This window comes from Xiphias gladius, chromosome 7, assembly GCF_016859285.1.
Source record: "Xiphias gladius isolate SHS-SW01 ecotype Sanya breed wild chromosome 7, ASM1685928v1, whole genome shotgun sequence".
Classification (NCBI taxonomy): domain Eukaryota; kingdom Metazoa; phylum Chordata; class Actinopteri; order Istiophoriformes; family Xiphiidae; genus Xiphias; species Xiphias gladius.
The window spans coordinates 18,699,531-18,724,626 of record NC_053406.1 but is presented as its reverse complement, the minus strand read 5'-3'; the positions used below and the strand labels follow the sequence as shown (position 1 = coordinate 18,724,626).

General features: G+C 38.9%; 1 protein-coding gene across 8 annotated transcripts; it reads right to left on the bottom strand.

Moving 5' to 3' along the window:
- Positions 1-570: 570 nt before the first annotated feature.
- picalmb (phosphatidylinositol binding clathrin assembly protein b) lies at positions 571-23,437 on the bottom strand. Of its 8 annotated transcripts, none has more exons than XM_040130107.1 (23): positions 22,854-23,437; positions 16,084-16,226; positions 15,819-15,894; positions 15,590-15,692; positions 14,428-14,521; positions 14,131-14,242; positions 13,902-14,008; positions 13,726-13,767; positions 12,517-12,602; positions 12,227-12,350; positions 11,979-12,112; positions 11,379-11,479; positions 11,045-11,197; positions 10,550-10,633; positions 9,319-9,411; positions 9,052-9,162; positions 6,335-6,451; positions 6,205-6,235; positions 6,005-6,104; positions 5,743-5,802; positions 4,263-4,415; positions 3,810-3,915; positions 571-2,013 (listed from the first exon to the last, which is right to left on the bottom strand). In XM_040130107.1, exons 1-22 carry the CDS (start codon positions 22,981-22,983, stop codon positions 3,823-3,825), a joined length of 2,247 nt encoding a protein of 748 aa, XP_039986041.1. In that variant the 5' UTR covers positions 22,984-23,437; the 3' UTR covers positions 571-2,013; positions 3,810-3,822. The 8 variants fall into 8 exon arrangements, with proteins under 8 accessions (XP_039986041.1, XP_039986042.1, XP_039986043.1 ...); XM_040130108.1 differs by having other exon boundaries at positions 4,311-4,415; positions 22,854-23,436; XM_040130109.1 differs by lacking the exon at positions 10,550-10,633.
- Positions 23,438-25,096: the final 1,659 nt, after the last annotated feature.

Below are 25,096 nucleotides of genomic sequence, written 5' to 3'. Positions count from 1 at the left end.
TAATTTAATTATTTGTTACTTTGCCTGGCAACATTGCAATATGCGCCACTAAATCTATCACTACTAAATACTAATGTCACCCGACATGGTAAGATCCTGTAGGTGGTTCCTCTCCTGCGTTAATACGCTTAAGACCTGCATTTTTTCAGATATTTGGCTTAAAAGGTGCATATTCCTAGATTTATTTGTACTAAATCAAATCATGCATGCACTATGAGCCATGTTTTATTTTGAGGAAAAATGTTCAGTGTACGGGACCAATTGGGGAGAACTGAAAGCCCAATGCACTACATACAATGGCAAGAGGTGTCTCATGCAGCTGGGTTTATACATAGCATTTTTAATTCAGTAATCGTCTACTGTCTCAAGAGTCACTTGGTGGAGTTGTGTTGAAATTTCTGTAAGCTTAAACAAATATCAAGCACCAGCACAAGTCCAAGCCTGACCAGTTTATAAAATGTTCACGAGGTTCAATACAAAACCAACGTGTACCTTTAAGTTCGTATAATGTAATAGATCAGCCCCTTTGCCTCCAGATAAACTACAACTTATTAGAATCACCTTGACAAAAAAATGTTCAACGGTTTGTGGAAGCTGCTCTTTATTTGTAAAAGAAAGAAAAGACTTCAGTCATTGTCTGCTACACGTTCTAATTACATAAAGAAAATATCTGCGGAGACAAACGCAGAGAATATCCTGAATCAAACTTAGGTAGAGTCAAATTTGATTGAATTGCTTTCATATTTCATACATCTTTCACTTTTGCACTCAAAGAACAGTCAGTTTTTATATACACAGAGCACCGATCAACAGCGCTCCTCCACTCCAGCCGTCCCCTGGATCTTTTATACAATTAATTTACATCAAATCTGTGACCCTTTTCCCATTACCGTAGCAACTAGCTAACCAGCAAGCAGACACACTCCTCCCCCAAAACTCCCGCTGAGGAACTGTAGTGTGGAAAGATGTGTGCAACATGAAGACAACTCTTTCACATTCAGAGTAAAGGCAGCCTTGAATACGGTCAGTGAGTCAATGGCATGCCAAGCTTAAAGCAAACGGAGCCCACCACCCAGTGCGATGCTTCAGATTCGTGGATGAAGTGTTTCTCATCTAGACAGGAAACTGATCCATTGCAAAAAACCCTAGGCACAGAATCGACTATATACTGTGAACTGACTCATACTCTAACCCCTGCACTTTAAGTACAATGGAGACTGTGAAATCTTTCATCTAGTAAAAAAAAAAAAAAATCTTAACACAAAACTCAGAGAATATTTAGTGCTCTATCATTCCGCTTAATAGGTGTAATTTATATAATAGCTATTTTTTAACTCTACCTCTCAATGATAGTCAGAGATCCTTGTTTAATGCTGAAGCACTCCCACAGGTGTTCAATGTACTGTAGATTTTACATTATTAATTTCCCCAATCTTAAACCAATAATCATAAATAAATACAAACAACACACAAGGAATGTCTACTGTAAATACGGTAAAAAAGACAAAAACTAAACAGGTGTAAACGTCATTAGCATCACTACTTAGTGACAGTTAAATAACTGTGGGGAATGGATGACTGATGATTGGATCGAGAAAGGGAAGGACCACTCTCCTTTTTCTTCCACCACCTCCCTGCTGAACATCAAGCCTTTACATCCAACCACAGTATTTCCGAATACATAACATCAAAGTTTCTCAGCACCCATATCTATTTTTACAGATTACACTGTAAAATGGATAAGGACTCCTCTTAAGGGGGGGGTTAGACAGCAGCATCACTCGACGTCTCGGACAAGTTACAGAATAATGGGTGTGAGCTATCGCCAAACGTCATTTGGACATGGTTACCATGGTTTCTGACAGTCGTTGCACCATTCTGTTCTTGACATGTCTGTATTTGGGGGTTTGTGAATTTTTTCTCTGAAGAGTTAGACTGCAACGAGGACAAAGCTTTGCTGCTAAGTGCTTCATCTTCCAAGAGACACTTTTCTTCAAATTACATGAACTGCATCTGCAAGAAGGGCAACAAGACAATGTTAGTGAAAGGTTAAAATGTAAATGCAAAAACTGTTAAGTCAACTGACCGTTCACTAAACCCCTCCTCAGAACAGCTTTGTCCAGTTAGAGCTTATTAAACATAATTAGCTGTAATACACGTGACACACATATTTTTTTAGATTCTGTGCGAACTGCACTTTCTGAGGATATCATTATCATGTCTATCCTGAATAAAGGTCTGTAATTCTGCTTAGAAATCACAGTAAAAAAAACAAAAAAAAACGTTCTTTCTAACTGCAGGACTTGCCCGAGAATGATCCTGTTTTGTAAACATGACGCTTTCTTCGGTATCAAAATAATTCATTGATAGTTGTCAGCAAATGCGGTGGTGCATGGCGAACAGGAACGCACAAAGCAAACGGGTTCAAGTTGTAGCCCACAGCGACACTCACTGAATCCATGGCAACATCATACGCAGTGTTTCTCATTAAAATTTACATCTGTTCATGTAAATGGAAATTGTTAACGTTCAATGTGACATTATCCAAATGACTTTGTAGAAAAAAGTAATTTAATTATACCGACATAAAATGAATATAAAAATTTAAAATTGGTCTAGAGTTACGATGACTGGGCAGGTTCTAGGCTCTGATGGGGCAACTTTTTTCTGTCAGTCAAATCTGGCAACACTGCACTCTGAACAAAACTTTGAATTTCTACACATGTTGAAGCAGTGTACACGGGGCTCTAGTAAGAGATTCGAGAGTACCAATATATGGCATGTAGAGAGTTCTGAGGTTAACCTTTCCAAAACCAAAAACACAAGAGAAAAAGCATAAGGAATGGATTAAACTGTGTGTTTAAATGTGCTCTAACTCAAGCTGCAATAAGTAGCACGTCTGGCTGGCCAGTCTACTGCTTCTAGTAGTAACTGAGTGTTACTTGGCCAAGGACCACATCATTAATTAACTTCATTAGTGGGAATACAGGTTACATTATAAAAAAAAAAAAAAGCCCTGTTCATGACAAGTCTGCCCCCAGTGGAAGCCAGTCCTGGATGCTATCGGAATTTAGGCTAACATCAGCGGCTATATCCTGCTCTACTGGATTTGAGGAAACCCTGCCAACGTTTACCGATTTAGTGTCACGTATGTCAAACACATTGTTTAGTTTTCATCTTCTCTTGTAACATTAAAAATAAAACATAATGTTTGAAAACAGGAACAAGTACAGTATAAACTGAACAGCCAAACAGGATCATGTGAGAATGAAAGCGTTTTCAATTCATCAAACTAACGTTAATTAACTGCAGCTGATAAATTCTGCCAGCAACAATTGTCGTTTCAGCCAGTTAAATCAACAGTCGGCAGTTAAAAATGAAAATACTTCTGTCTACATCAATGTCCCATTAGAAAATTTGTATGCATTTAATTAGCAAATCTCTAAACCGTTTGTGCTCCAACAGTAACTTAGGGAGAGTTAGAGTTTAGCAAACGGTCAATTAGTTAAAATTCTGCGATGGTCACAAGGTTCAGAGAAAACCGGTTTGAGCAATATGTGATGACAGTGGAAGCACAAAAGGATCAGAATGAGTCCGTCTATGTTAAAGATGCGGTAAATCCGTCAAAACGAGCAAGAAATCTGAGCAACAAAGGCCAAGATAAAACAGAATATATTAGAAATATACATGTAGCATCTAATCAGATGGATAAGATATTAAGTATGCAAATATTGAAAAAAAACAAAAGGGTATTAGCACTGGGCATGCAATTCATGCAGATGCATCTGCAAGCAAAGAGCATGCTGTACCTAAAGAGATGCTCTACAAGAAATCCTTGAGAGAGAGGTGTGCAAACGGGTCCTGTCCAGGGGCTCGGAGAGGACTCTGGCTGGAAGGACTAGAGGCTGCGGAGGGCTATTTCAGGAAGAAATACAGGAAGTAGGAGGACCAGAGGAGAAGTCAGTGAGTCATTACAGAGACTGCAGGAGGGATGAGATTAGTCTGGAGAGGTTGTAATGTATGAAAGAAGGGTTAATAAGTTTTTTTTTTTGGGAAAAACAGGGAGTCAGAACAAGGGAGTTGATTCACAGTTTTGTTCCTTTCAGCTCAAGAGCGTGAAGGTTCATTGTTAAAACTGTCATCATCTGCAGCAGTATTCACACCGACAACAAGGCTTACACAGTGACTAACTATGGTACACATCACAGCACAATGGATACACCTATTTACTCAACCTGATAACTGCGCAAATAGATACTGACTTCATCGTGCATCAGCTCGGTGCAGTAGTCGGACTGCCGTGCACCCACCTGAGCACTAGACACAGAGCCAAAGGGGTTTGGTGGCCTCATCACAGGCTGGGTGTACATCATGGTGGGTGGATTCATCATCCCCATAGAGCCCATTTGTGGAGGCTGCAGCGTGTTGCACAGAGATCAAGTTGGCTCAGTAATACAGTTCAGTCGTTTGCTTTGGAGATTTAAAAACGCTGTTGACAAAGCAATCTCACCTTCAGGTTCATTTTGTACCTGTTCTGGAGCGTTCAATCACATCACATGGTCTTCATTAGTTTACCCAGTTGTTGAGGAATTGTAAATGTTATTTATTTATTTATTTATTTATTTTCATTTTGCTTTGCGGACCTCTCAACCACGGTGGCATTTCATGACAACTGAGCAAACTCCTGTCTGCTGATGAAGCATATTTGGTGTGATCAAAAGCTCCAGAACCGCTAATAAACGGACCCTGAGATGAGATTGTACTTCAACTGCTGTTTCCAAGGTCAAAGAATTCATTATGAAGCTTTACACACTATCTGTAATGTTTATCATCTTAAAATATTTTTCGTATGACCACTGGAGGGCATCAAACTCCAAACATTTCCAACTTTACACAAAGAGGTTTTTGTTCAACTAAATTGTAGCAGCATACATAATTACTGGACATCTAGCCATGGGTGGACCAGCAAGACAACAGTACTAAATAATTGTCTTAGTTTCTGTGATTTGAAATAATAATAATAAAAAAAAAGAAGAAAATAAATAGTTTATTTTAATTTCCAAAGAAAAAAATGAAGAATAAAGACAACCTTTTGCCTGCTGCTAAAATGAAATGTTTATAAACTGAGTGTGCTTAAACTAAAAACTACTGAGAATCCTCCAGCGTACATTTTGTTTATAAAAATCCAAACAATATCCATAATGGCAAAAAAACGTCTCATTGACCCAGTTTAAGATCACTGAATTAATTCTCTAAATGATAAGGAGCAGGTAAAAACAAAGGCGTTTACTTAACATGAACCATTGCCAGATTAATTGTCAGGGGGGCCCTGGGGCGAAAAATTTGCTCTCGTGCCCCTACAGACTCCACACCCCAGATTAATTTAGGAAGGTCCACCACATGAGCAGAATACAAACTAAATTATCTAAATCAGCACAAAAGTTCATCCTTGACCTTGAAAATGTAGTTCGATAAAACAATCCCAACTCCAGGTCCACTCACTATCTTTCTCTTATGCCCTCAACTGTATCACATGGGCCATGGGTTGGGATTGCTCTGCTTAAACCCAAGGGAGGGAACCCTGAGCAGTTGCCCACTTTGCACTTGTAGTAATCCAGCCTAGAACTGTTTTCCAAATATCTGATTCATTTTTTGACATCAAAAACAGAACAGGATTGAACAGAAAAGCTAAAACGCCACTAAATCTACACATATACACTGTTTAAATGCCGTAATACTGACCATGCCATAGCCCATCATGCCTGTGGGTGTGGTGGCGGGGAAGGCCATGATTGACGGTGCCTGAAGAGAAACACAAATAGGCCGGTAAGAATTTATAACACAAATTACCTAAAATGACCAACACCCCCCCAAAAAAAACCCCCAGATATGTACAAAACAGCATAACATTACAACAATCACAGTTATTTGGCAGCGAAATAAGGCAGGAATAAAGAAGAAACAAGTATCATGAGCACTTCAGTGAAAGGTCTGTGTTTATCACCATGGAGACGGGGTTCCAGGTCGTGGTCGGCGCCGCCTTAGGCTGCCAGTTGGTGCCGCCGGTCATCCTCTTCTCCCCCGGCTGGCTCCAGTGGATGTCACTGTAGATTAAGACAGTTGATGTTAGCGCCGGCTTGTAAGTGCCCTGAAAGCACAGAGCTGCTGCTGCTTCTTTACACTGAGCGATGATCCACCACTTACTTTTTCATCGTGCCGTTTCCAATGCCGAGGTCTAAGAAGAAAATTCAATTAGCAGGTGTTGGTTCTCATTTTGTGCCCTTATGAAAACGCGCTCTAGCTTGTGCAGCTTAAAGCAAAGCAGCATACTCACTGCCGACAAGGTTAGCAAGGGAGGAGTCAAGGTCATCTGACACCAGCTTCTCCGGCTGCTGACTGGACGGCTGGTTGGAGCCGGCGAGAGTCGGTTTCAGGATGCCCCCAGTAATATCTGACAAGACAAAAAGAGCTGCAATGATTCATCAACTGACACAAAATGAATCCTGAAATATTTTCATAACTGAATACATTTTTCCGGCCTTTTTTTTTTTTTTTTTTCCCAACCATAAATGATGATACTAAATTGATAGTAAACTGAATATTAGTTTGCTTTGGACTGTTGGTCAGACAAAACAAAAAATATAAAGAGCTTCATCTACGTACATAATCAGCTCTCCGTGCAATAAAATATATAATGGTGAATCAGAGTGCTCACTGAAAGACACGATCACTGAACACAGAGGCTCCAACGAGAGAGGAGACATAAAACATCCAGTAGCCAGACATTTTTTAGAGGCCAAGCATTCATTGATGGATTTTTCTTTTATTGGAATTGATCAGGTCAGTTTGGGAACCAGCAGGGTTGACATTAACTTTCTTAAGAAGCCAAAAGAGGCTTTTTAGATTTATAATCTCAGAGGCTTATATCCAAAGGGAAAGAATGAAGATTTGAGCATCAGAGAGAGAGAGTTTTTATAGTTATTTTCACAATTATATGATAAAGGGTTTTTAGTATTTAGCTGGTTTAACTATTGTTAACTGTATTAGCAGTTTCAAAATATTCACCCATGTTTTGTATTATATTCTTATTTTTGCTTTTTATTTGTTTTGTTTCGTTGTGTTCTTTTATTTTGAAACTTCTAGGCTGGAGGCTGGGCATCCATGTGTCTAGCTCTCATTGGACAACTGATAAGGATTAGGCCTTCTCTCAGAGTATATATGGGCCATTGTTTTTTTTTTTTTTTTTTTACACACTCTTGAAGGCTCTGTGCTGAAACAAACTGGTGAAATGAAGAAAATTCTTCAAGTTAGTCCACCAGTGTTGCCGAGTTGTTTTTTTCAGATTTGGTCAGACGAAACATCACATCTGACATTTTACGGACAAAACGATTTATTGATAAATCAAGAAAATAATTGGCAGATGAATCCATGACAAAAATAATGATTAGTTGCAGTCCTACAAAACAGACAAACCTTTTATACTGCAAGTCACTAGGTTACAAATATGAATTTTAAAAGTATTTGCAAGATATTTTGTCACTGATACAATGACAACAATTTAAGTAATCCCTGGACTTTAATAGTTCTATCCCTGACAAAGTTTGATATATTGTATTGTATACAATATTAAAATGCTGTCAATAAATCAGACCAAAATTAGTTGGTTAGAGTTATTTGTAATATTATTTGACGGAGGTGATTTGAATACACTGTGTTTTGAAAGATTAGTCTGAATAATAAGGTTGAAAGAAAGAATATAGAATTTGTTTACTTGAATTGAAAAATGGATATTCAACCTCTTGATCCACTGATCAGTTACGATAAAACTGTATTGTTAGAGAATTCTGCGAGAGGTTGATTATAATGTTATACCCTGTATGTACGGTTAGATATATTTTTCTTGCCATTTTTCTATCAACCAAGGGAAACGATATTTCTTAAATATTATTTTCTAAGAAAATGATGATTATAATGTTTTGTATATACGGTATCTATGGTGACACATGGATCACATGACAGATAAATGTGCAAGGAAACCCGAAAACAACCTCATCCCGATGAAGGCAAGATAACTGAAGACGTTTGGTGAATAAAGCATGGTGTACTGGAGAAGAGTTGTGAGACATGTTTTAATTTTAATAAACCAGACCAAACAACTACAGGTTTTTTTTTGGTCATCATTAATTTTTGTGCATTTTATTAGATACACAAATATTATGAATGTCGGTTTTCAGTTTTTTGATGCAATAAGAGCCGATAACTTAAATACACTAAATCTACATTGCAAGGAAGATCAGTCTTAAGTTAACTGGTCTCATATTCCTTCCGTCAAGACTTATTTTATGTTTTATACTTATAAAACAAGAAAAAAAATTCTGTTAGTTGGGTGAGAAAAATCAACTCCAATTTAAGCTTCCCTGTTTGAAGATTTTCGTTTTCTAGAAATGAGTGAGTATGTTGAAAAAGGACAGAATAAGACAGATTGCTACAATAAAAAAAAAATAATAATAATAAAAAAATAAATTAGGTTCAAAGATATCAGCCCATTACATTACCTTAATTCTGTCCAAAGCAACTTGCAGTAAGTGCATTCAAATTCAGTGGGAACAAAATCTAGATTTTAATCAGAAAGTAGAGCTGCAGCCTTCATGAATAAACAACTAAAAACATGCACTTACGTTTTTGTTTTTTTTTTGCTAAACAAAAGTAAGTGCTACCATGGGGTGCCGAGGTGCAGTCTGAAAGGTTGGTTTCCAGCTTGCTCCATCAGCAGTATTTTAAAACCATTTTCGATTTAAAAGACTTTTCCGCAATGTAATAATGGTTTGAGGTTCATTTTCCGTAAGACAAGAACATAGTGACTCCTGCTTTCAGCTGAGTGACTTTTGTTTGATTTTGCTTTGTGCGAAACACAGACGTCAGCTTCATGCAAGAACGGCCTTCAATTCATCTTCCACAAACTTCAATTAAGCATGTCTACGTTACTAAAATGACAGAAACCTACAGCACAGGTATTGCATATTCACTTATATGTAAACATGAAATCCTCACCATCAGTATTGACACTGTTGCTGCCTGTGGCTTTGGCTCCAAAAACTGACTCAAAGTCCACTTGGAGTCCCCCTGCTGACTGTTGTGGAGGGGCCTGTGGCGTTGAGTATCCTTCATATGAAATAAGAAAGAAGACAGATGTGGTGATATGAAATTACTGAAAACTGACCACCGCGTGGAATTTTGGTTACTGCAATGATCCATGTAATTACAGCGCCCATATATCAATCACTGGATACTTCTGCCGAATATACTTCAATACTCTACCTCTGAATAGACCTGCTACAGTAGAGGGCTCAGAGGGGAAGGGAGCCTGGTGTGGGAGGTGCTGGGCAGTGGACACTGGACCACAGAAGGAGTCTGACACACCACAGGAAGCAGGAAGAGGAAGACAGAGAAGAGAGGAAGAAAGAAAGCAAAAGGAGAAGGTATTTCAAGGCCAGGCCAGAGAGAAAGGTTGGAAATGACAGCAATACAGGCAGGAAGAAGACAGCTAACATGCATAACACTTTTGTATTTGTTAAATACTAAGTGTTTAAAACAATTTAAGAATTGTAGAAGGATAAAATTGTGCAGAGCATTATAGCATCCCTGAGGCAGGGATTGAAGGAATAGTTAGACATTTTGAAAAATATGCTTATTCGCTTACTTGCCAAGTAAGAGGATTGATACCACTCTCCTGTCTGTACAATAAACATGAAGCTAGCTAAAGTGGGCATTAAGACCAAAAACAGCCCTGCATTAAAAGAATGCATGAGCTGCATTGGTGGAGGCATGTTGCTTCAGGTACGGCTGAAATAAGATCCAGGACGGCCAGTCTGAGCACTAAATCCACGAGTTTAAAGGCTTATCAGATGCCAAAACATTGCACAGCAGTTCATAATATTATGAGGAAGTATTTTACAACTCTAGAAAGTTATAACGTTGATAATTATTTTATATTTTGTTGCATTTAGCACTTAGATGCATTTAAACTAATGCCACTATGCTGTTTGACTGGATGACGTCACGTTGAGGTGTGTCGAGCCAGGTACAACATTTTCACTGGATGACCCTTGATGAGCCTTTTGTGTTGTCACCCCAAATATATTAGGGGCCTGCATTTTTTCACACTGACAGCGTGAAAAAACAGGTAATGGGGTAAACCAGCTATCCTGGCATCATTTGTACAAAAGAGGACAACAAAGCCTCGACTTTGTTGTTAGTCCATTGGTTGCAATGGGGGCCAGCTGTTTCCCCGTTTCCAGTCTTTATGCTAAGCTACCCTAACCGGCTGCAGCTTCATATTTACCAAATAGCCAAAAGAGTGATACAATCTTCTCATCCAAGTCTTGGCAATAAGCATATTTCCAAAAATGTCAATCATTTTCTTTAATATGAGTTTATGTCCACATTTCTATCAGAAATATAAAAATAATGGCCCAGGGGGTATTTCATAGGATCCTATGTTTGCCAGGGCTCAGGAAACATAGGCTGAGATGGTGAGCCATCATAGTACCTGAGACGGAGTGTTCTATCCGCACTGTGCGTTTGTAATTGGTTGAAACGGATGAGTTTGTGTCAATAAAGGGATTGTAACGATCTGGAGAATCAAAAATAGTGTTGGTAAAAGAAGAACAGGTTTCAACTTAAAGCTTTACGGCATGTTTGTATTACAATACAACACCAAACTGTTCATTAAGAGAGAGGATGGAAGTTAACTGTAAAGCAACATGGGTGTGTGGCCTCTACAGTGGACCTGAAGGGTCCTGGTTGAGAGGAGATAAGGTTTGTTTCTCAATATAACAACATAATTTGAGCTTGGTATGAACTGCAATGAGGTGCATTTTACAGAAATACAAAAGAAGATAATTCAGACATCTGCACAGACAGATAATCAACATTCAAACTACAGCAGCACAGAAACATGCGAACCAATCATGCATATGCGCGACTACAGAGAAATGACCAAGCGCGACAAAAGTTTTGGAGGAGAAACAAAATGAGTTGTTACCACCAAACATTTCATGACCAGATGTCCTAGAGGAAAAGCTAACACCATCTGAAGACACGACAGGTAAGTGAGTGGCATCGACAACGAGTTTTGAGAGGAAAGGGTTGAGGTTTGGCATGGAATCATCTCCAGCTTCAGCAGAGGTGAAAGGATCTAGGCAGGCAGAGGAGAGAGACAGAGAGAGAGAGCCAGTGAAAAGAAGAAGACGGAAAAAGCGGAGAGGAAGAAGTAGGCATCAGAGTCAGACAACAACAAGAGAAGGAGAGCATGCAGTACAGGTCACCCAAGCCCAAGAAAACACAGAAGTTGGGTTGTTGAAGAAGCAGCTCCTTACCTGCCCATGCTGTTGCCACTGGAAGCCCTGTTGAGCCTGATTGCATGGAGGGCTGGAAAGTTGACTGCAGGTCAAAAAGGTCACTTTCCATCTTCACTGCACTGCAGGTAGAGAAAACAAAACAACTAACTTTTAAACACTTTACAAGCACCCCCTCTTTGTGCACAAGCTTGGAAAAGGTAACTCTTTTGAGTTAAGGTCTGAAAGATACTGATATGTATTTACAGAGACACAACCATGGTTAAAATGAAGGTTTTCTTGCCTATTCTGAGTTTTTTTTTTAACTTTGTATTGATATATTTTTTAACCATTATATTTGCAGGCACACCTGTTACATAACATGTTTTTACAGCTTCTTCTTTATCTTAAAATGTTAAGACACAGAGTCACAGGGGTTTTTGCATTCAAACAGAGTACAGTTTGTTATGGTTGTGTGAGGATTCAACTGATCCCAAAATAGGTAACTGCTTGTTACATGTTCTGTTTATCATATTAAATATTATGATATTAAATAGGAAAAGCCTCATGGGAGCATTCTTCAATGCCCTCTCCTTTGTTTTCCAAACTAAACAGGGGATTTACTGTAAATCCAAGCAGTACCCATTCGAGCAGCTGGGCGTAGAGAAGAGGTCGATGGCTGGTGCTGTGCTGATGGTGCCCCCGGTGGTGGCAATAGGCGATGTATCAGTGGTGGCGAAGGAGGGTCTCTTGGAGAGCTCTTTAAGCCTTTGTTCCTGAATAAGTAAGAGAATCCAGTTCAAATATACAACCAGCAAAGACACAACAAACAAGTTTATTCCACGCATGTTAAATGTAAAGTTCCCCCCCCCCCCAAACAGCACACTAACCTTCAGAGCTTTGAGTCGGGCCTGTTCCTCTTCGAGAGCTGCCTGCTTCTCCCGCTCATCCACTTTAGTGAAAGACATCCCCGTGCTGGCCAGTGATGACACTGCATTTGACAGAGTGCTGGCCCTTCAGGGTAAAGCACAAATTCACACTAGATGCAGCACAGGTGAAGATATTATCGCTCTAATAACGCTTCATTCCTTGAGCAATATAGACGGAAAGAAAGGCAGACTGTGAGACTCGAGGAAAAGACGAGAGGAATTCAGAAGTAGTGATGGGAGGATTAACGTACCTGCTGGCTGCAGTGGAGTCTTTGACTTTCTTGCCCTCTAAAGAGGCCAAGTGCTGCTCCAGAGCTTCGAGAAGGCTACTGGGAGCCTGTCGTGACAGAAAAAACACAGTCAGCAAGATCGCGAGACACAGAAAATGTAGTCTGTATGGATTTCAAGACTTTAATGGACAGTGGTGGGCAACCAGGATAGAGCAGAAAACACTACACACCAATGAAATACACCACACCATTAATTCCAGGTGTATATGCACAGCCAATTTATGTCTTTGATCATAAGGCTTAACAAAAGGTGAACTACCAGCTTTGGGCTATTAGTTACCCACCACCGATCGATGACTACATTCCAGCCGAAAAGCTACTTTGGATGAGAGTAACATCTGTGTGGGATGACGTACTGCACCACGGCACTTTCAACAACGTTGGGCGTTGTTGAATTGGTCATGTCTAAGTACAACGGGGCGGCCATTTTACAGTAGATGAGCTACACTGGATTTACACCTCAATAACGTGACCAAAGTGAACAGAATTTTACCACAGCAAGTGTTTTTTCCTTCAACTGTTTTTTCAACAGGATGTAGGAGACAGAGTCGGAGCAGAGGCATGCAAAAAGACAACACCAAGGCTAGTCACGGACATAGAAGAAGAGTGAAATGATAGTACTTACACAAACTGTGAACTAAAGTGGAAAGATAAGGGGAAAATACAGAATATAAAGGTGGTGACAGTCAGAGGGGAAAGCATTTTACCTGCAGCTCTCGGGGATAAAACACTGATGTAAAATTGTCCCCACAGCACAACACAACAGTATGTGCAGCTTATTTGTAATTAGAAAACATCCAACTGTCACTATGCAGATTTACTCAGTGGTTTGCAATTTCAAAACACTTGGAGTGGACTTTACACCTTTATTTACTGTAGAAAGAAGGAGAAGAAGAAGATAAGGATAAGAAGAAAAGGAGGAGAGGCAGAAGAAGAAACAAGAAACAGGAGAAGACGACCACCCCCTTTTGGCAAACATGCGCTCAAGAAGTAAATCATGCAACGTGTCTTGTTTTATAACACATTTGTGTTGGATGTACTATGCTCTAGTTGGACAAAGACAACACTGATGAAAAAAAGAGGAGTCAGAGCTGGAGATAAGAGAAAGAAAGCAAGGAAAGAATTCCCATTAAAAGCAGAAATCCTTTGTTTTCGGACTGCCGTGCTTACCTGTGAAAGGTCTGGAATGTCGCCTCGATCAATTCCCACCTGCTGTTAGAAAGAAAACCAAAGTTACAATCTTGTCTCTGCTGCGTTTATACACACAGTTCACTCCAATGATCGACTGAACAATTTCATTCACAACAGCATCTGTACAGAAAAGACAAATATTTAGCGTAAAATACCTCTGCTACTTTGAGGAACTCTGATATCCGGGTCATTCGGGTGAGAAACTTCTTGTAAATGTCCAAACCTTCTTTACACTGAGTCTTCTTCATGTCAAAGTATTTCTCTGTTTGGTGAAAAATAAAGAGATTTAATATAATTTCCAATGGACGACCACAAAATATTGGGACACAATTAACCGAAGACAAAGAGAAGGCTGAAACTGAAAGTGACCCTTGAAGGTCTTACCAAGCAGATTGATAATGCCTTCATTGTAAGCAGCAAAAAGCCTGATGGAATCTTTGAAGAGAAGCATGAAGGCTGCATTGATGACTCCATTAGTCAGCTCGTTGGCATTGACCTGAGGGAAAGCAATCAGCCAAAACATTTATCCTACAGCTTCTCCAGAAGCGATTTGTTGACATACAAAAACAAACAACCTCTATCTCGCAGCTCAGATAATGCATCTGACTTTGTTTGCAGCCGCCTCGGTGAAATCTGCACACTCGAGCTGTGGAGCTGCAGGAGGCTTCACCTTAAACTCACATTGAAATCGAGAAGGGCGTCCATCTGGTTCTGAATAATGGGGATAGTCTTGAGCAGTTTCTCTGTGTTCATGGTCCTCATTACGCCGTCCACTCTGCGTGGACACGTGGCGAGTCGGAGCAAGAGAGGGCACCGAGGAGAGAGGGAAGACAGGGAAGCAAACAGTTTAGCTTTTAACACATGATAACAAACTGATTCCTGGTTTACACTGACTGTTGGGCTGGGACTATTGATTATTTTCATTACCGTTTAATCTGCCAATAGTTTTCTCAATTAATTGTAAAATTGTAAAATGGGAAAAATAGCCTTTATAATTTCCCCACAGCCCATGGTCACGTCTCCAAATGTCTTGTTTTGTCCCACCAGCAGTCCATAACACAAAGATACTGAGTCTGCTATCATGTATGACAAAGCAAAGCATCATATCCTCATGCGTGCGAAGCTGGAAGCAGAAAATATTAGCATTTTAGCTTAAAAATAGCTAAAATGATTATCTGATTATCAATATTTGCCTATTAATTTAAACCAAACTTAAAAATCTGAACTTTTAACTATGTTATCTGATGTTTTCATGACTCTTGTTGTAACTGTGTTTATCAATTGTGTCTTAGTTGTGTTATTTCTGTTTGCCTTATTATGAATGTTCTCTTGTTCTCAGGTCTCTCTTGAAAAAAATCTCCATCTCAATGAGACTACCTGATTAAATAAAAATTATAACAACAAACATATAAATAATATATAAAAATAAATAAATAAAATCAGGAAAAAAGTAGGGCTGAAAAATTAGTCAACAATTTTGATAATCAAATTAAATTTAAGTCATTTATCAAGGAAAAATGAAAATTTGAAATTTGCCCTTTCAGGTTTCTCAAAATATGAGGATTTGCTGCATTTTTCTGTTTTCTATCATTGTAAACTGGATTATCTTTTGTATTTTGGACTGTGGTTAAGTTATTTGAGGACATCAATTTGAGCTCTAGGAAAGACTTACAGGCATTTTTCATTAGTTTATGAATTTATTAATCATAAAAATAAGGATGATAATAGTATGTTGCAAATAAAGACATATGCCTTTTTTTTCCACACATAAAAAAAATAAGAAAAATATACTGTATTTACGGTTTTGATATTGTAGAATTCACAAACAGTTTTAAGTCCTTACCCGCGTTTCACTTTTGTGAAGTCAAAGGCAACCTGTCTGTATGAAACAGCTTTCTCGTTCAGGTATCGACTATACCGCCTGATAAATGTGGACATGTCATAACCTGGGGGGAAAAAAAACAGCAGTAGCAACTTTAACGATTTGAAATAATTATTTCTTTTTTAAAATGGTGCACAAATTCAGAATGGCTTAGAACTGAAATCAACAACAGCCAGAATCAAATCATTACCTTGTAACCCACTTTTGTCCAAAAAATTACTGAGGTTGAAAAGTGTATTCCTTGAAGCCAAGTACTGGACAAAACGCTGCATGAGGGAGAAAATGGTTAAACAGAGCAACACCAAGCTAGTAATTGACAATACATTTAATCTCATATAACCTGCTGTGAGGTTTTTTATCTTTGTTTGCAATTTCTTATCCAGTTTAACCACCTTGCTGTATTGTTAAAGAATCATCTAAACGTAATGTACATAGTGCCTGCTGGAGCTTATCACCTCGTTTCCATAGACCATGAGGTGGTGTGTGGTGATGAGTGACTTAAACACAACCACCCAGCTGGTGTTGGTGGTCCTCTCGAACAGCGAGTCCGCCAGCTGGGGTATGTTCACGTTCATCTCGTTGGTGCAGTGGATCAAATCTAAAAACAAACAGAGGTTCATGAGATCACGAGGTTCAGCTGATCATCATACGGCAGCAGATTTGTAATAATCAAAATAATATTATGCTGCTATGTGGTGATGTTTAATTGTCGAAGGCTGCATTACAGTTTCATCAGTATTAAACAAGATGCACAGCTTTTCTACAATATAACAAAGCTTTAGTGTTCAAATATTCTAAAAATCAAAGCTGCAAAAACACCACACATGCATAGATGCTTCTAAGACTGTGAGTTATGATAGAGCTGAAGTGATTAGTTAAATTATCATTTAGGCAACTGACAAAAAAAAAAAAAAAATTAACCAGCAACAATTTTGATCATCGATTTAGTCTAACCAAAATGTAAAAAAAAAAAATAATAATAATAATAATAATAAGAAGAAAATGTACTGCTTCAACCACCCCAATGTTAATAATTGTTGGGGTTTTTTTGCCTTCATTGAAATTAAAATTAATATCTTTGGGTTTTCATATTGTTGGTTGGACAAGACAAACATTTTGAAGACTTCACCTTGGGATCCTGGAAATTATGACAGACATTTTGTACTATTTTCTGACATTTTAAGAACCAGACGCTTAATCGATCAGTAACCAAAAAAAAAAAAAAATCTGCAAATTAATAGATAATGAAAATAATCATTAGTTGTCGCCCCAAATATAGATGTGATGTACTGTAGCTTTTATGCTGCATCATCCTCTTTTTCAAGGTTCAAAGTAAGCTAAATGACACAATTTCCAATTCCAAAATTATCTGGAGTGACTACCTGCTTACAGTATATACACATTACCGAGATTAAAACATAAATTACATAATGTAGTTTAGGTCAAATACTGTGTGATGCACAAACAGTCATGACCAAGAATCTCATCATATAGTGGGTATTGACTGGTTGAGTCAAATAATATTGTGACATCTGATTACAGTAATGTCACAACATTGTCTATATGCTGCTTGGAGTGAAAGAAACTGTGCTGGTTTTTGATTGACTGACAGAGCATGCTGATTTGTCTGATATGCCAACAATCATTTTAAACTTTTAGACACCACTTTTCATCCATAAGAATAGAGTTAGTCATAGATAAGCCGGGGCGCTGTGAATTTATTGTCAAACGGGCCTCATGTTGAGCTGGTGAGCAGACACACGTGCTGCTACCTACTACTAGTTTCTGGAAAAAAAAAAAAAATCTGCGATGTGACTCATTTCCTCCGCAGCAGGTCACACATGTGCGGTTTGTTCAGTTTGTTCACCTGTAGGCAGCGTCAACAAAATCCACAGACTGCCTCTCATTACTATATTTAAGCGGATGTTTTTCAAAGAGGCGTTTGGTCAAGACAAAACTGAAAATGCTGAATGGAAAACAGTTTCAAACGCTTCAAAAATGGACATCCAAGTAATTTAAAAAACGTTATATCTCTCCATAAAAAGCTGGAAACCTTCAGTGCAGTTGGTCTAATCCAAGACATGACATTGTCAGTTTAGTGGAAAAACTTGAAACTGCACTAAATTAGGGCTGAAACAGTTTTCCTGCAACTATTTTGATAATCTTTTAAATTGCTTAAGTAATTTATCAAGCACAAAGACTTGCTGCTTAATTGCGAGGGTTTGCTGCTAGTCTGTTTTATACAACTGTAAACTTTATATCTATGTGTTTGGACTGTTAGCAAGTGGGCACACAATTTCCTATTTTATTTAGTCATTTAACCTGTTATCGCTCCCTAAAAACAGTTAATTTGATATTGGGTCTAAAAAAATACTAGAGTAAGTTATGTAATTGTATAGTATTAAATCCTCATATCAGTGTATATCCTCAAAATTTGCAAAAAATATTACTACAGACATGACATCAAAGTCCCCAATGGTATCTGCAGCCATGGCTCTGCAACAACTTTTAAAAAAAAAACCTTTTCCTGATATTTTATAGTCTAAACAACTAATCAGCTACAAAGTAATCGACTAATCAAACAAATAAATTCAAAAGATTAATTGATAATGAAAATAATCTTTAGTGGAATCCCTACTATGCACTAAATACCTGAGGTATAGTAATGCTTTTCTTGTACTCAAAATATTCGGAAACACTTGAGTAAGATGGGGCGATGTTTTCTACATAAAACATAATAAAACAGTAAAATCATCTTGTAGTGCCAATGCAAGTAGGGACCTCAACAGCAGAAGTAAAAACGGATACTGTTCATTTTAATTAGTAATGGGCAACAAAACATCCTTCAGCAGACTGAGACAAAGTGCAGAGCGTTAAGATGATGACCGGACATGTTCTGTCCCACTTCCTCTGCTCATATATTCATCCTGCATCCATGTGCTGCTTGAATGATGTTCATCAAAACAGCCGAGCCCATCAGTGCTAATGACCCCGCCATTCACAGCAGTGATCAGACTGACGGGGTAATTGGGCCTCCGTTTCTGTCCTATATTTGACTTTTCTAAAGGCGGGGGGGACTCTAAGTAGGACAGGATAACCTTCCAGAGAAACAGCAGTGGCAGTTAGCATGGGTGGCTGAACTGCCCAGAGAAGAAGACAACGGAGAGGACACGAGCAGGGAGGAGGAGGAGGAGGTGGAGGAGGAGGATGAACTGACAGCACTGTCATACTACAGTCAGCCTGCTAAATATTCACACTGGCTGACATTAATAATTTCTTATTGAATCAATTCATAATACGCAAATTAATTCATGTAACAGCCATGACAATGTGTGATGTTGCTAAGCTGTTTGTTTTAAGATTTAGTCACCATAAATGTAAATTTCTAACATTGTCACATTGGTATTTTTAGATAATATTTTGTGTGTGTAAATGACTTCTGTGTACGTCTGTTTCAAAACTCTTTTGCCTCAAATATACAATTCAACACTGACTCAGATCAGATATCGTTAAGTTCACTTGTTAGTTAAGAATATGTTCTGAAAAATGTTTTGTATACTTATATTTTTTCCGACATCCAAAACCAAAGTAATGTGACTGTGTTTCACTGTAATGCATAACATCATGGAAAACCCTTCACGTCACACAAAAAATATCAAAAACTCAATTTAGAGACTACTGTGAAATAACATTCTGTACTATGTACATATTGTCATAATACGACCCGACTCAAAGTTGATATACATTTCAGAACTTTTAACCATTTATTCTGCACCGAGACCACTCAGGTCTGAGAACCAAGTGCTGTTAAAAGATCCACAGTCCAGGCTTAAGACAAAGAGCTATCACGCTTTTACTGTTTTAGCTCCGACACTGTGGAACAAACTCCCCCTCAGTATTAGACCAGCTGAGTCAGTGCCACATTTTAAAATGCATTGAAAAAAAACCCACCTTGTAACTTTGGTTTTGAAAGGCACTGTTGAAATAAAGTTTACCCACCTACTTAATTACTAATAGGATATAATAGTATCATATTAATAGTGATTTGTCGCCCAGCGGCACTGATCATGCGTAGGGCTGGGTATCAAACATCAATACTGTTTTGGTTCTGAGCCAAAATTGTTTTGAGGCTCTGATTTTCAAAAACTGTAAAAAAAACGAAACAAAAGCTGACATCAAATTCATAATCTTGTTTGCTTAGTCTTTCATAGTTCCTCATTTTACTCAAAATTTTGCCAATTTTAGAGCATTTTTCTTCAGCCACATTGTTGTATGACTGTTTGTATTCAGGCAGGTCTTTAACACCTTTGTTAAATGTAAAAACAAAAGGTTTTTTGTTGAAAAATGTGTAATAGGCATCATATTGGCACCAGTATCAATAACTAATACAGTTAGTCAATTAATCAAACCACAAAAAATGGATTCAGCAACTACCGAAAAATGCCAAACATTCCCTTTTCCCAGCTTCTCAGATGTGAGGATGTTTTGTTTTCTTTGTCTTAGTGAACTGAATATTTTTGAGTTTTATACAATTTCTGACATTTTATAGATCAAATGATTATTCAATCAATCAAGAAAATATTCTATATATTATTCAAAAATTAAAATAGGGCTTAATTGCAGCCTAGATTCCTCTTTAAGTTGATATATTATACAGTGTATTATTGCCCAGACCTTACCATGTATAAGGCTGGGTATCAAACCTCAGTACCGTCAATACTGTGTATCTGTATCTTTGATCTGTGACAAAAACTGTCAATGACCAACAACTGGCACTGAATGTTTAGTCAGACTTGTGATCTTGTTTCCTTATTCTTTGATAGAATAGTTCCTGATTTCAATCAAAATGTTGCCAATTTTAGAAAAGGTTTGTTTTACTGCTGCTTGCGTTAAGACATCACATAACTTTGGATTCCTTTGCTACATTTAAAAAAATTTCTTTAGAACAACTTTTTTCACAATAAGGTAATTAAGCGAGTACTGTTTTGTATTGAGTATTGTATCAGCACAATTATGAAAAACTGCGCCTAATGGAGTGTTCTTTCTAGGGCTGCAAATATTAGTCATTTAATTGATTAGTCAATTGACAGAAGCAGCTTCTCAAATGTTTCTTCTACAAAGTATCATGATGTGTCTGGAACGTGAAACATTACACGCAGATTCAGTATATTCACCTTTTTCCCGGACTGTTGCTCAACTTTTATGATGATGTAGGGCCTTCATAAAACTACTTTTGCTGTGGCCATCATGCATTTGCAATATATGATAGTAAACTGAAGCCCCTTTCGTAGAGCTGCAAAAATTAGTCGATCGCCAGAGAATTAATCTGGAACCATTTTTATAATCAAATAATTGTTTTGGTCGTTTTTTAAGCAAAAAATTCAAATATTTTCTGTTTCCAGCTTTTCAAATGGGAAGAATTTATGCTTTTTTAGTCATACTTAATAATACACTTGGGACTGTTAGTAAGGACAGAAACCTTTGAAGATGTCAACCTGGTATGTGAGAAATTATAAGAAGCACGTTTCACTATTTTCTGGCATTTTAGAAACTAAACGATTAATCAAGAAAATTATAGGGAGATTAATCGATAATGAAAACTCTGAAAACTGGAGCCCTGATTCTTTTATGAAATTGGGGCATCGTGGTCCTGGTCGTTCCCCATCTGCCTCCCTTAACTTCCAGTATTCACAGCTCTCTAATAAAATGCATACAATCCCACATCACCCCATATACAATGAAAAAACACAAAAATAATTGCTTCTATTGTGTCAAAATGGGACATGGAGATAATGCTCAGTCAAAAAAAGAAGCAATCTAAACTCATAAAATAAACTTGCTGCTGCGTTAGCCTCGTCCTGGCTGTCACTCCAACCGGAGAACCTACCTTACATTTCAACATTTAAAAAAAAGAAGGAGGAAACCATGTTGTTATCTATGAACTTGTAGGCTGTCTGATCTGCACACACTGAGAAACGTCAGTCACGTTGGATTGCCGGCTGGGCCGTGATGAGCCAACGTGCGGGTGTCACTCTGCCAACTTTCCCTCATCTCACCTTGGAGAGGCTGGGGTGTTGCCGGAGCAGCACAACAGGTGTGGAGCCTGCAATTTTTAACTTCAAGCCAAAAATATTTACCATAAGTAACCAAAACTACCAGTTAAGAAATCCCATTTTTGCTATATTTCATCCCAAAGACCAATATAATGAGCATGGAGCCTGAAAACACAGTACACACCTTTTTCCTGGGCTATTGCTGAACTCTTCTGATGATGCAGGGTCCTTCATAAAAACCACTTTCAATACTGCCACCGTGCATTTCCAGGTGCAGATCGATATGCAGAATATCTACCATTGAATCTCTAGGTACAGAGAGACCCTGGCTCCTCTAACTAGGAGTGCATCAGACAAGGATTTAAGCTCTCAGGCTTACGTCAGGGTATGGATGTAGCAGGCTGTTTCATGCCCCGAGTCCCCTTCAGCCACAGGCTGTGATTTTTTTTTTTTTTTTTTTTTTGCCCGTGCAGCGTCACCTCACTGTGCCTGAAGCATCATGACCCCAACCAGGAGAAACAGCAGCAGGCATCACGTTACTCAACCACTTCACCACAGCGTAGGAACCGAGGTGAAACCGAAACTCGTCGGTGCAGGTGCACCACCAAGATGGGAGGTGAAACTGGATTGAAAGCAATTCTGTAAATGTTGATTCCGGGCCTGTTAGTGCAGGGGCCCCACTTACTCATACTGATTTTTTTTTTTTTTTTTTTTTTAAGATTTTCCAGTCAAATACATATTTATTCTGATTTATTACTATGTAGCCTAAACACTCAAGCTATAACGTTGACTTATAGGGGGTAAATGTGAGAAAACATAAAGACAAGAGAGCGGATTGAACAAAACCAGACAGCTAGACAAGCTAGTTTGACAGCAGCTGAGGAATAAAAAAAAATCTTTTAAACAAAATGATCTATAAGCATTTATAAAGGCTGCTACATCTGTAAAACCTTCTTAATTGTGTATGTCACTCTGTCAACAAGGCCTGTCCTCGATGTTAAAACAATATAATCTCCCTTGACATGAACAAGCAGTAGCATATAGCCTATCCTGAGGCTTTGAGGCCTTGTAGCTCCACCATCGCCATAACTCAGCCTGTTCAGCGGCGTTTCGCTGACAGGAGCCTGCCGTGGTTTAACTTGAACACTTGTGTGATGTTTGGAGATACTCACAATCCAAATGTTTCTTTTTCGGGCCCATTATTTCGTGAGTGGTGGCCTTGCAAACTGTTTTCGACACGGCGGACCCCGTTACACTGTGCTGGGCTGCCGTTATCCTGTCCGTAATGCTCTGCCCCGACATCTTCGCTCTCTCTCGCAACAAAAGACTAAAGATGTAAGCTTCGTCTCGGTCTATCTTCGGGTGTGAGCTCCAGAAAAAGAAAACAAAATAAAACCTCCACCTCCTCCGCAACCTCCGGACCCCCCTTTGCCCACCTTGGTGGAACTAGAAATCAAAACTGGGCTATGGCAGACGCGGACCAGAGGAGGGCGGAATAAAGACAAACGGAGTCTCACAACAACAGTCAAAAAATGTCAATTTGTTTCTTTCTTGCTGCGCCGCTCACGTCCGTCCAGATTCATTCAGATTTCGGGGATGCCGTGATTGCCGAGTCCACTCGCTGAATCATCCGACCCGGGTCTCTCTCCCGCTCTCATCCCGATGTGGCACACCGGATCCCGTCGTGTCGTGTCGTGTCGTGTCCTTTCCTGCCTGCCTGCCTCCGCCGCCGCCGCTCCGCCGCTCCGCCAGTCGTCGTCGTCGCCGCCGCCGCCGCTGCTGCTGCTGCTGCTGCTGCTCCTCCTCCTCCTGCCGCTGCTGCCGCTGCTCGGTTTTGGAGCGCTATGGAGGAAGAGGACCACTGAGGAGGGGAAATGGCGGGCCTCGCTTTATTCAGCTCTGACAGAATAAAAAGGCTCAAAACACCCACCCCCCGCGCCAGACTCTGAATCAGATAATACACCGCTAACATCCCATATGGTCCGCTGTGGTGCAGGTGTACAACAACTGACCGCGGACCAGCTGCTCGATCACGGGAGGCCTGGGTGAGAGGATGGGGTCTGTGTTGACGAGTGGAGACAGTGTAATGAGAGCACACTGAAAGGCAATAATGAAAATATAATAATGAGTTTTGATATTGTGTCTTTCCCGAAAGAGACAAGTCATGTCTTTCCAAATGATGACATTTTTATGATAAAAAAAAAAAAATCTATAAACCAGATATCTGACATGTTCATGGCCCTATTTCCTCAGAAAAGCTTTACATATCTTGGTGCGAGAGTGTTCAGAGGCCCCCACAGTCCGCAAATGCCCCAGGTTTACTGCATGTCACTTGGGTTTTGGTCATTTACAGAGGAGTCTTACATTAAAATTTACTTTTAAGACCTACGCTAGTTTGGTCTGACAAAACAATCCCAACTAAACGTCCGTTTACAAGTTTTTTTCTTGCACTTTCAAATAATATGACACAGTCTTTATCAGCATTTGGATACTGCTCATTTGTCATGGAGAGGGATCTGTTGGCATGTCAACTCTGAAGCATTTGTAATGATTTCATATAATTTCATTGAGTAACAACTCACTGAGGAGGACCATGTGACACGGTTGAAAGCACAATGGAGACCTAATAGTTGGACCTTCAAGAATGAGCTTTCATCCTGATTCAAATCATTTTAGTTTATATTTTGTTTGTAAGTGCATATTCCTAATTTAATCTAGGGTGTCATTACTGGATTAACCAGTCAGGGGGTCCCGGAGCAATAATGTGCTGTTTGGCCCCCTGAGAGGTTAATCTGGTCGTGACCTTGACGCAGAAAAATGCCCCAAAACAATTCAATGTAAATGCCCAAACAGTGTGTCCCACTTTGAAACAGCTAAACCCAAACTCTCTCGATGAGGCCTTTTTAGTGTATGTGGATGGAAAAATGTAAAAAAAAAAAAAAAAAAAATGAAACAGGTTCTTGGGACACAGTTTAATGAGACTTCCTATGCACATGAGTCTGAAATATTAACCTAACCTTTACCTTAATATAGTATCCTTCCAAAATGTATACAATCCAGGAGATGATAGGAGTTTGTTATGTTATCACAAAGTGTGATATTTTTGCAGTTAAGCCATTTTCTTCAGTAAAGACAGCCTGATTTTACTTCAATCTGATGTGAAAAATGTCCATAAAACAGATATTTTATATGTTCATTGGCTTGTTTCTTCATTATATGCCAATAGCCAAGAGAACATTCAGAAAACAAAAGATAAAAATTCCCCAAAATGATTTACTAGGGGCTTAAACAGCATCTGGTGTAGCTCTTTGAAACAAATAAACCCAAACTCTCCTGTTTATTCTGCACAGAGACATGTTTTTGTCTAACCTGGAAAATGTTAAGAAATAAATAAGGAGATGTGTAATTATATGTC